At 34.6% G+C, this 12,782-nt stretch overlaps 2 protein-coding genes across 4 annotated transcripts; one reads left to right on the plus strand and one right to left on the minus strand.

The window, feature by feature from the left end:
* Nucleotides 1-935: 935 nt before the first annotated feature.
* LOC105791288 (SEC12-like protein 2) lies at nt 936-6,704 on the minus strand. The gene is made up of 10 exons (XM_012619303.2): nt 6,352-6,704; nt 5,999-6,093; nt 4,797-4,947; nt 3,719-3,810; nt 3,454-3,550; nt 3,063-3,138; nt 2,849-2,969; nt 2,410-2,526; nt 2,250-2,317; nt 936-1,361 (listed from the first exon to the last, which is right to left on the minus strand). Exons 1-10 carry the CDS (start codon nt 6,631-6,633, stop codon nt 1,279-1,281), a joined length of 1,182 nt encoding a protein of 393 aa, XP_012474757.1. The 5' UTR covers nt 6,634-6,704; the 3' UTR covers nt 936-1,278.
* Nucleotides 6,705-8,008: 1,304 nt separating this feature from the next.
* On the plus strand, nt 8,009-11,492 carry LOC105791265 (NADH dehydrogenase [ubiquinone] flavoprotein 1, mitochondrial). 3 transcript variants are annotated; one of them, XM_012619278.2, is made up of 3 exons: nt 8,009-8,167; nt 8,953-10,421; nt 11,062-11,492. In XM_012619278.2, exons 1-2 carry the CDS (start codon nt 8,165-8,167, stop codon nt 10,408-10,410), a joined length of 1,461 nt encoding a protein of 486 aa, XP_012474732.1. In that variant the 5' UTR covers nt 8,009-8,164; the 3' UTR covers nt 10,411-10,421; nt 11,062-11,492. The 3 variants fall into 3 exon arrangements, with proteins under 3 accessions (XP_012474732.1, XP_012474727.1, XP_012474742.1); XM_012619273.2 differs by having other exon boundaries at nt 11,076-11,492; XM_012619288.2 differs by having other exon boundaries at nt 11,085-11,492.
* The last annotated feature ends 1,290 nt before the right edge of the window (nt 11,493-12,782 follow it).

Consider the following 12,782-nt stretch of genomic DNA (forward strand, 5'->3'; position numbering starts at 1 on the left):
GTGAGTGAAAGAGGAATGAGGGGGGCTAGCAATCAACTCTAAATCTGATATTGGCTGACTGAAAGAAACATATGTTTCATTGTTGACTTGAAGGTTATCGACAGAGCAAGCTTTTCTCACAATATGACGGAGAAAACTAACCAACAGTAAAATATAGAATATCCGGTAAGCATCAGCCAACCAAAGAGGGGAAAGGTCCGATGGTGGCACATTACCAATGCACAAAAGATCATGTTCGGAGTTTACATCCAACAAACAACATAAGGAAATGCAAACAGCATTTGCACATCTATTCTTCTCTCGAAAATGTACTTAAAACGTTTTCTCTCCCAATCTCGATGGTAGTGTCCTGCAATAGAAGATAACATTATTATGAATTGATACATAATGGACTGATAACAATAGTAGCATCAATCTCATCTTCAAAATTTATCAAGTTCATTCTCTAAATCGCCAAAGTTCCGGTTTTAAGCATGAGGGATATGTTGGTAAGACTCTTAACCCTATGAGCCATCAACCATTTTTATATCTAATGAGAGCACCGGCTCCGCCGTTGGTTAAGGCTGAGCCATCCTTTCATTGGGGCTTCCTAGCGTAATTTCAGCAAGATTCATGCAGAGGTTTTTCTTGTCTCAGCCAAAAACGCATGGAACAGGAACACGCTAGCATCTTCGAAATTCGAATGTGCGTGGATAATATCTGGTGTGAAAAATAATGTTATTTTGAACAACCCGTAATTCCCATAAAAAATGTGCAAGCACAAGACTCCATGGGAGTGATGGCTTAGGAAACCATGCTCGAGTGGAGATTTCTAGGAGCCAATGTGTCCAATCTCCATTTCCCACTATGTTAATGTTCCCCAACCTCCATTGGATTGTTGTGTACCGTAACATTGGATATCAATACCAGTTTTAAAAGCATAAGCAACTTGACAATAAACACTAAAAATCACGAATACGCATTAGACGTAAATTGAGTATACAAATATTCGCACTATTTTCAACCCGTCAAATTTCTTTTACAGACTCTAGAAGTCAGTACCAATGGATCGAAGTGAAACAAAAATTGCAAGATAGCATGAGCTATGACAGAGGATACTGATTAGGCAGGAAGTGGGAATGAAGCAGTCAGCTGATTAGACTATTTAAATCAGAAATCCATATCACATTTTTAAGTTGACTGAACAGTGATAAGAATCTTTGTAAAGTTTGCCACAAGCAATTTCAAAAGTTTTAACACAATGGTCAAATCTTCGATTGCAATTTTAGCAGGCCTGCATTAGGGTATAATTCCTTTCTCCTTCATAAAATACACAGCAATAGCAAGTAGTACCATTAATATGATCATCCATGTCATCCCGCCTGTAAAATTAAATAAAATATAAAGCAATTAGAGCTTTTTATGCGGGAAATGAATTTCCCAAGTCTAAAATATAGTATAACAAAATTGGCTAAGCCAGCACTGCACATCTAAGCTTGGACAGGAAATTATTCTCTTTGATAGTTTATTTAGATCATATTTTGGTTGTTTTCCTGCCATGTATGAGAAACAGACATTGTGTTTTCTTGTTTCCCACAACCAACCAAATTTTACATCCTATATTAAACAAGATTTTTATTTATCTAAACAAAACAATAACTAGTTTAAAAAATAAACAAAAATGTATACTAGATTTATGTCATTCCAAGCTAGATCAGGGCCTTTTTTCAGTTGGAAAATAGGTATATAGATAGTCATGTCAATGTCACAACCCTTTGGCGACATGGCAGAGAGAAACAGGTTTAGCCTCAAGCATCCATGGTGCTGCTTGCTTGAAACCCAAATCTCATAAGCAGGAGACATAAGTGCATTTACCACTGAATCAATTGCATCGGTGGTTAGGTCAGGACATTACCTAAGGCAGTAGTTTGACTTGCCTTCTTGATTATATCAAAGTTTGCATTATATTTCATTTCATTTCATTCATATGAACTGAGTCATCCATGGGTCTCAAAGAATGTTTGAAACTGGGAGAATAACGAGCACAAAGTTCAATGGTTTTCAAATGTCCCTTTGAGTTAATAGAAGTCAAACTTAAATTAGGATGCTCATATGATATGGATTTGGAAAAGATAGGTCCCCCAAGAGGGCAAATCAGTTTATAGATGGTATGGGCATGAGGCTGCAGTGTGGCAGCCACTTTCAGTCCAACAAAGTGAATATGCATCTTTTGAGTCAACAAAACCAGAAAATCAGGAAAAGGCACGTACCACTACTCGTCTTGTCCTTGATTAGGGTCAACCTAGCACTTGAGTCCAGTGATGCAGAAACCAAAGCCCTATATTCAAAATTGCATTCCTCAATATCATTCTTATTCTAACAAGGGGTACTGCAGAGAATAAATTATAAAACAGATATATTGTGTACAACCTTGAATCAGGGGAGAACGTCAATGCTGTAACCAAACCAAGGTGAGCTTTTTTAACCATCATCTGAACCCGCATATTGGCAGAATTTATGATAAAAAGGTCTCCTCCGACTGTTCCACTGCATGTAAACCAGATAAAGAAAAATTATTAATTTTCCGAAATGCAAAGGCTTGCGGAGTTTCAAGACTGCAATAGAGGTATTTATTGACAATACGGATATAGAAGTCTAAAGTTGAAACCCCATGCAATAAGCCATAAGGCCATAAACAATCTAGAACAAAATAGAAAAGTTGGAAGGGGAAACAGGCAGGATAATCATCTAAAACAGTCAGCACCAGAGAGGTCTTAGGAGGAGAGCTCATAATGGGTCTTACTAATACTTGTACTTAGAACTTTTTGAGTATGTTATAACTAGAAGATAAGAGAGTAATAATTCTTACACTGCAAGGAACTTCCCATCAGACGAGACATTGAACGCAGAGATAGCTTCCCGGACTACTCGGCTTGTGCGAATTCTTTTCCATGTGGTTGTGTTATATGTTAAAATACTTCCACCATAGTCTGACAAGATGAAGTAATGATGTTAAAATTTTAAACTAAAAGCAGGGTTTCTTTTACGACACAGAAAAGCAGAGTCAAATGCTAAATATTTACCTGTGACTGCAGCAATATACAGATGTGGATTCTTATCATTAATTTGAGAAAATCTGCAGAAGGCAAAAACCTCATCCTGTAGTTCATGTGAACAAAATAAACCAGTTGTAACCCAATACAGAGAAGAATCATCAACTTTAATCATCAGAAAATATTGAAAATTCCCTTATCATTTAATGTCTGCAAGAAATCTGACAAAAGGCTTCAGCTATTTCACTAAATTATTAGATGGTTGCATAACGCTTCTTTTTACAACATCAAAGGCAGAGAGGTATGCACATAAAGCTAATAATATGGACAATAGCGAGAAAAGCTAGTGCTAACAGCGACAAAACTCGTAATAACTAAAGAAAAGCTTCACTTATTAAAAAACTTTGATTCATTCACTCACATTTCCCTTTGCCAGAGAAGCAACAACTTTTGACGAAGTTACATCCCAAATCCTACAAAGGCCACTTCCCAGTGAGACAAGAAATTTTCCATCACAGCTGCAATACAAACAGTCAAGATGTCAGCAACAAGTTGATTACTAAGGAGATGAAGTTTCCTCTGCTTTGACAACCCTTCCCTTTAAAGCTTAAGCATGGCAAACAAAGTTTGCAGGTTCAGAAATATATATATATATATATATATTTGTTAATATAACAGGCACAAACCTAAAATCCAAGTTCTTAACAGAAGAATGAGCCTGGGCTTCATTGAGAACTATTTTCATGCTAGGCCACTTGAAAACCCTTAAACTGCCATCCTGTACTGCAGCAAAATCAGAGCATCATATGGCATATTGCTGCACAATTTTAATTTCCTTTTAAAAGAAAGGTATAATGCATTAGGCACAAAATGGTGAATTGAGAAAGTGAAACTAAGACACAGATATGGAAACAGTTGGCCCTTCAATCCAATAGTTGACCAAAAAGTAAGATCCTATAACTTGCTATTATCTGCCTTTTAATGGGTAGGCAAGTCTGAAGTATGAAATCCCCAGTATAACCTATCACTTCCACCATGGCACCAAAAAGAAAAACAAGGACGCTACTGGAAAAGGTACAAAATAAAGGTCAATAAATTGTCATACATTCTGGTGCCGTTAATATCTTTGTTTCTCTCACTATTCCCCTCGCCCCTAATTGTCAAGTTAAACTTATTTTGATATTCCATCATCATAATGGTGTGGTTTAGGAAGAAAAGAACAGCAAACCAATAGAACTAAAGGATGAAAATGAGTAAGGTAGAAGTCAGAACTCTAGAAAAATGTAGGGTTATAAAAAAAAACTCTAGTTTATAAAGTCTATTAATTAAAGAAAATCATAAGGTGGCCATAAGTCTACTTTACAGCTTATTTATAAGAGGGTTTATAAAAAATAATTTAATCATAGCCTAGATTAAAGCTCTAGAGATAACTTATAATCCTAGCTATCCACTCATATGCCTAATAATTAGTAAATAAAACTGAAATAAAAAAATACCATAAAGTAATAGCTCTGGTGTCAATATATCTTTTCAAAACCCAAGCCTAACCATGAAGATAACCTTGCTGCCTGTTGCCGAATGTGATTCATCATATGCCAATATGCATATGCTCTTTAAATTTATAGGAAAATGTGCAGCTCGACTTTTGCATCATTTTCAGATGATTTGTGCAATAGCAAGTGCAACAGGTTTCCCCCTTTGGTTAGTGATGTATAATGCAACAAACTTAATCCAACAAATTGAAAAATGGGAGGGACACTCTACCTCGCCACCAACAGCCAGTACGGAACCCTCACTATTAAATGTCAGTGCCAACTGTTGCCCAACATCCTCTAACTGGATCAGAACTTTCTCTGATACCTTGACACCCAGTTTGTGGACTTCATTTCCCTCAGATTCTTTCCACTCAAACAACCTGAAGACAAAAAAAAATGATGCGTGATATTCCTTAAACTACTAGCAATGACAAAACTAACTATAGAACACAATAATAACAAGGATATATATTAGAAGTCAGTCAATAAAAAAGGAGCACACAAATAACCACAACCAAGGTTTTGCAGCACAATTCACACAAGAAATTCCTATCTGATCATCAAAACTAACTATAAACTCCTTGATTATAAGCTAGCATAACTTCAGGTACACCTTTATAATATGGTTCCACTTCTATGTTACTAGTCTTCCTTCTCCGTTTCTAGTATGCAATAAAGGCAGAGTAATAATGTTACCTCCGAGACAGTCGTATTCTGAGAGCAATCTGCTTCCACCTCTTAACAAAGAGGTGATTCCATTCCCTCACGTGTCAAAATTGTTAATAAACATAACTAAAAGATTTGAGGTTTCTCTCAAGAACTATGTACCAGAGTTAAATATAATAACATTAGAACTTTATAGAAAAAGAGATGAGAAGTTGTGCATTAAATAGAATGGTTGGAAATATGATGAGGAAACTGATTTTAATCTTTTATTTTTTTTTGGCTCATTCTGAAGAACAAACTATTTCAGGCAATATATAATGGTTGAAAATATGATGAAGAAACTGATTTGAAAATAAAAAACAAAACTTTTTTGGGCACATTCTGAAGAACAAACTATTTCAGGCATTTTTTCCTGCTTAGAACAAGAAAAATTCATTCTCTTCTTCCAAAATCCCCGATATTTAGAAACACTTGTGACGCTCCGGCTTTGAGGTAATTTAGACAAAGCAACGTGAAGAAAGAATAGCACCTCTTGTCAATAGGGAAAAATATTTGGTTAAAATGTAGGAGAATGCTTTACGTCTATCAATCATTCAGAAAACTAAAGCACGACGCTTTAAAATCCTCCAAGGATTCTCAAGTTCATATTTTCCTTAACAAACTAAGTGACCTGAGCTATATTATGTCATAGATGCCTAATTTGAAAAGCAAATTAACAGAAAGAAGAAAAAATGAGTCAACAAAGAAAAGAATAAAAGAAAAAACCTGCAGCTCTGTTGAAAGGCACAGATAATGCCATCTCCATGCGGATGAACAGTCATTCGATAAGGCAAATCAGAACCAGTTTCATGCTTAACCACCTTAACAAAAAAAAAAAAAAACAAGAAAACACACAGACACACCTATTAAAAAATTTATCTAAAAATATATTACATTAGTATAATCCTTGTGCGAAAGAAGAAAAAAGAAATAGTTGCTTACAATCAGAATTTAAGGACATTTCCTTAATTCAAAATAAATGAACTACAAGATCTAGATTTCATACTTCTAGAATCGTCAACCAAAGATCTAAAAATATTCCAATAATTTCTAAATTGAAATCCTCGAAATCTACTTACAGGTTGATCGGAGAGAGAATTGGAGGTGAAATTAACGTGGGAAACAACGATTGCATTGGGAATGCCACTACGGCCTTCACCGCCACCGCCAGCGAGAACGACGTAGTTTAGGGGTGTAGTGATCTCGTCATCGTTGGATGGAGTTGGATCTTTTTCTTCTTTCTTATCCTCTTCAATCTTTTCTTGTGAGGCGAGCTTGGATTTGATGTGGTTGTAAGGAATCCATCCGGCTCCGTAAAACGGCACGCCGTATTTTTGGAGATCGGAGGAGGTGTCTGTCATGATTCAAATTTGCGTTAGAACAAAGGAGGATTTAGGCTTTTACTTGCTACCGCTGTTACCTGTGTATACTGTCTTTTTTTAAATATTGACCAATGTATCCGAACGCACGAATGGCAGCCGTTCCTTTTTTAATTAGGGTTAAACTACAAAATAATCCTTAGATTATATATTATTTTCAAGTGGATACCTAAACTTCGTGGTATTTAAATTATAATCCATTATTTCAAATTACTTCGTTTCTTAAAATAAAATTTTTTAGTCGATCATTTTAATTTGACATTTTTAAATTAATTAAGAATTAAATTAAATTATAAATATCAAATTAAATTAAATTGCATTTTTATTTTCTTTTACATTCTCTCTATCACCACTATTCTTTTCTTCTTTTAATGATTTTCTAATTGACCTAATTTTTCTTTGCAATACTTTCTCATTTTTCTTCCATTAAGCTTTTTCGTCGGTATCTAGATTTTATGCTTTATCTGCTTTTTTTTTATCGTAGAAGTTTATCCAATATTAATTATTCTATGCAAAGTCACATTTAAAATAACTTTGAATAATCATTTGTCTAAATTCATAATAATATAAATAACTTGATGTTTTATTAAAAATAAAATATATAAAATTACTAAAAAAACATATATCAAATGAATTTGGATAAATACTTGTCTAGATTCAAATGAACTTAGACAACCATTTGTCCAGGTTTATTACTTATGGGAAAAATTATATTTTTATTAATTTATGTATTTTAATATTTTTATTTATGTCCACCCTTTTATAATAAGACCTTCTCAGGTGCCACCGTATGATTATTCAGAGTGCCACGCAAGTATAAACTAACAGTATTAGTGATAAAATACAAGCTCCATAGTAATTAGATAAAAAAATATTTTAGATAATCAAGTACTTTTAAATAAACTCAAGGCAATCTACTTAACCCCAAATTTAGATAAAGAATTAGGAATTGGGGAGGGATCCACATATAAAACTAAAGTCATTTTACACCCAGTTTATATATTTTTATATGATTAATATTTTAACAATTTAACTATTAAATTTATCGGTATAATTGTACTTGATATGTATATAAATTTTGAATGAATTTAATATCTCTATCATATACTATATATATATTTATTAACCCAAACTCTCTTTCTCATAACATAATGCTTTTGTCAAGAGAATATCGGTAATTTAACATGCATGATTGGAATATTAAATATGATTATTAAATTGTTAAAATATTCATAGTATAAAAATATACAAAATGATTTAGTTTTACATCCGGGTCCTCCTTTGGAATTTCCATTTGCTAATTTTTATATCCAAATCCGAATCCGAATCCGAATCCGGGATTTAAATTGCCAGTCCCTTGATAAAATAAACATTTTGATTTCTCCGTTACTGAATACCATACCCAACTATTGAACTCCCTATTTGTTCCTTTTTTTTCCCTCCCCCATTGTTTCTGATTTTGCAGTCGAGTCGAATCGCGCAGTGTCAACGAACATCTGCAACATTTTACGCTATGGTACGCTTCATTTCCAAACTCTCTCTTTTCGGTTTTCACTTGTGTCGCCTTTATCGTCTATTCATCTATTTTTCGATCGTGAAATGATGGTTCGCGTTTACTTCTAGATCCAATCTGTTTTTTTTCCTTTCTTCATCTTCTGTTTGGATGCGATTATGCTGGTGGAAAATGAATGCACATAAGAGAAAATTTTAGTCCTGATTTGCTAGAAACTAAGCTTAATGAAGCTGGATTGTTGTTGTAAGGTTATGAAATTAATTTTGGTTGGTCTAGATTTTATTATCTCATTGTTCATTTACATGCCTCAGTGAAACGCAGTTGAGGCGATTATCGAGGAAATAGGAATTTTTTTAATTGCTTCAAAATTGGATGTGGCTCGTATTTTGGCATCAAGGAAGTAATTTTTCAGAGAGTTCTGTCAAGATTTCATGGTCTTATTAATTTGTATCGAAGTTGATGGGTCTTATGTTATTTTCTTTCCTTTATTTTTGGTTGCACTAGCTGCACCGAGTGCATTATTAGCATCCGATTGTCCCTTCATTATTCCTCTAGGACCGTTTTCATAGGCGTTTCCAGTTTCAGGTGTTTCATTCAAACATGTTTCTTACTTCAAATTTGCTATTGTTTTCTTCTCGAGTGTTTTTGAGTATTTGTTAGATTTATTTCTGATAATTGTATCAGTTCATGGAAGCTAAGAAATTGATTTCTTATGTCCTAAAGTCTTTGGGAAAACGTTTAATGAAAAGAACGAAGACGTTATTATTGGTTGTTTTTTCTTTGCATAGGCACCCATAAAGGGCATCCTTTCGTTGCAAAGGGCAGCAATGTTCAGAGCCAGCAGTGAGAGGTGGAAACTAGGCATTAGATCATTTAGTACTCAAGGAGCAACAACTGCTGGTGCTCCACAGGCACCCCCTCCTCCACCACCACCTGAAAAAACCCATTTTGGTGGTTTAAAAGATGAAGATCGTATTTTCACCAACTTATATGGGTTGCATGATCCTTTTCTCAAAGGTGCCATGAAACGTGGTGACTGGTATAGAACCAAGGATTTAGTACTCAAGGGTGCTGATTGGATTGTCAATGAAATGAAGAAATCTGGACTCCGAGGACGTGGTGGTGCTGGATTTCCATCAGGCCTCAAATGGTCTTTTATGCCAAAAGTATCTGATGGCCGTCCTTCTTATCTTGTTGTCAATGCTGATGAAAGTGAACCCGGAACCTGTAAAGACAGGGAAATCATGCGGCATGATCCACACAAACTATTGGAGGGCTGCTTGATTGCTGGGGTTGGGATGAGAGCTACAGCTGCTTATATCTACATTAGGGGTGAATATGTGAATGAACGTAAAAACCTTGAAAGAGCTAGAAAAGAAGCATATGAAGCTGGACTGTTGGGCAAAAATGCATGTGGTTCTGGTTATGATTTTGACGTTCACATACATTTTGGTGCTGGTGCTTATATTTGTGGTGAAGAAACAGCACTTCTAGAGAGCCTTGAAGGAAAACAAGGAAAACCTAGATTGAAGCCTCCTTTCCCTGCTAATGCTGGGTTATATGGCTGTCCCACCACTGTCACAAATGTGGAGACGGTGGCTGTTTCTCCCACAATATTGAGACGTGGTCCTGAGTGGTTTGCCAGTTTTGGCAGGAAGAACAATTCTGGGACAAAATTGTTTTGTGTCTCAGGTCACGTCAACAAGCCTTGCACAGTTGAGGAGGAGATGAGTATACCACTTAAGGAGTTGATAGAGAGGCACTGCGGAGGCATCAGAGGTGGATGGGACAATTTACTTGCAGTAATACCAGGAGGTTCATCTGTTCCACTTTTACCCAAGCACATATGTGATGATGTCCTGATGGATTATGATGCACTCAAGGCTGTCCAGTCAGGACTGGGAACCGCTGCAGTAATTGTGATGGATAAATCAACTGATGTTGTAGATGCAATTGCGAGGCTTTCGTACTTCTACAAGCACGAGAGTTGTGGACAGTGCACGCCCTGCAGAGAAGGGACTGGATGGCTATGGATGATCATGGAAAGATTGAAAGTTGGAAATGCAAAGTTGGAAGAGATTGACATGCTTCAGGAGGTGACCAAGCAGATTGAAGGGCACACAATTTGCGCTTTAGGTGATGCAGCAGCTTGGCCTGTGCAGGGTCTAATACGGCATTTTAGGCCAGAGCTCGAGAGAAGGATTAGGGAGCGTGCAGAAAGGGAGTTGCTCGAGGCTTCTGCGTAATTTCTGCTCAGGTTGCTTCTGGCATCTTTTTGACTTTCAGTTTTTGGTGCATCTTTTTCTTCCAATATATGAAGTACTCTCAACTTGCTTGATTTGGCATTTTAGTTATCAATTTCCTTTTCGTTATGTGAAAATGCTCGTTTTTATGGGTGCATGCTTTCACAACAAACTGTACCCTGGTACACTCATGAATAATTTCATGAGAAGAAAAAATAAGGTGCTGGTTTGTACAACGCCTGTAGATGAATTAACTTATTTCTTTTAATGTCCTTAAGGATTTCATTTTAGTTTTTCCTTATCATCTGGCAGTGGCAACCTAACAATGGTTGCCTGGTCACTTAAAAAAGGTCAAAAGAACTGTACATATTCTCTTTATTAATTAGTATCTGTTTTTCTGGTTGCTAGACAATGATTTTGTTAGAAGAATTTGAAAGAATAAGTAGGAAGAAAAGCAACGGAAGGAGGCATAAGATATATCCATATCAAGTTTAGTTATTTCCAAGTGGAAAATGGCATATAGGAAACAATTTTAATTAGGCAGTGCATCCTTAGTCCTATGTGCATAACATTTAGCTCCCCTTTTTAAGCCATGGAAATGAGTAGGATAGCGTACCTATTACCTGTTTTCCTATCCTATGCATGTTCTTACAGCGCATATAAATCAGTTCTAGCAGGCTACCATCTGAAGTTTTCTCCTTGACAAGTTGTGTCATGCAATGTGGGGGAATTACACATGCAAAAGTGGATATTATGGAGTAAAATTGGAAGTACTCGAAACTTGGAGGATAGGTTACTCAGGAACCTGGTGGTCTGGTAGTGTTCTATTTGGTTTCTGCTAAGCTGTTGTGTTAACAACATTTCACTGTTTTAGAAAATAATGAACGTCTCTAATGTCTGGCCGGGGGGGGTACTTGTTTTGTTTCTCATAGCATCCACAACATTTTCTTTTTGGCCCATTATCTGTAATTTTTCTGTTCGCAACATATTATGATATATGTATTTTGCTATATCATAGATGTTGCAAAAGGATAAAAATAAATGTTTCCTAAGATATAAAATTGAAGTTGTATTATGTGCTGAAATGAATAGAATAAAAATATGCATCAGCAAAATAGCTTGGGTGCTTGTGCTGGAGCTACGGGTGTAATCCCGACGAGTTTAAGCAGTAACAGCGCGTTTGGTTGGAGGGAATTGCTATTCCACTCCCTCCTTATTCTTTAATGAACAGTGTTAACTGAATGAGCCATTCCATGGAATGCCATTCCTTGTTTATTCAACAAATTTGCTGAATCCATATTTGGTGGTTAGTGGTAAGAATAGACAATTCAGCAGTAATAGCGATTTTTTTTATTCCCAATCATGTCCGTTTTTTTTACTGTTATTCTTCTTCATCAATTTTGTGTCATGCAGATGATCTCCAATGGTTCCAAGAACAATGTGGTTAGATTTTTTTTTTACAAGAAAAAAGAGGAAAAACCTCAAAATTTGCAACAACAGCTTAAAAAAATATTTATTATATATTAATAATATATTTTATTTAAATACTTTTATTATCTATTTATAATTTAAATAAATTTTTATTTTTATTTTTAAAGATTAAAGTTGTTTTTTTTTTATCTATTCCTACCTATTCTATTCAACCAAACAATGTAATATTTGAATCCTATTTCATTCAATTACAACTCTATTACAACCTTATTTCATTATAGTCTTATTCCGTTATAATGAACCAAATGTGTTGTAAGAATTTTGGAATTAATTTGACACGAAAGATGTCCCATTTTAAGTTTTAACCTTGATGAAATACACCAAAATGATGTAAAATATTTTAATAGTAATAGAAACTATCTTTTTAGCTCTCAATGTTTGTAATATTTCTTTAATTTGACTTTACTATTTGCATTAAAAATAAAATTGAAATTAAAAATTTATATCTTCAAAAAGGGACAAAGAACATTTAATTCCTAAATTTGAATATTTTTTTAATTTACTCTAAAACTTCTTTTTGGTCCATATTAATCCTCAAATTGGATTTTATCTTAATAATTTAGTCTTTTTTAAACATCATGACAATTTACGATTTTGCTATATCATCACTTAAATTTTGTTAAAAATATATAAAAATCTAAAAAATAGAATATGTTAATGCTTATAAAAGATTATAGAAAATTTGCAAAGAATTATAAAAATTATAGAAAAAATATAAAAGCTATAAAAATTTATGGGTTATTTGATCTCATCTAATCACTTTTACTATTAGTAATATAAATATTTTTATGTATATATTTTCCAAACCAGCATTGTATGTCAATATTAAAAGTACAAGTATACCAAATTGTATTTAAAGTCTGAACAAATAAAACCCACACAGA

The sequence above is a fragment of the Gossypium raimondii genome, chromosome 7 (assembly GCF_025698545.1).
Source record: "Gossypium raimondii isolate GPD5lz chromosome 7, ASM2569854v1, whole genome shotgun sequence".
In the NCBI taxonomy this organism is placed as follows: Eukaryota; Viridiplantae; Streptophyta; class Magnoliopsida; order Malvales; family Malvaceae; genus Gossypium; species Gossypium raimondii.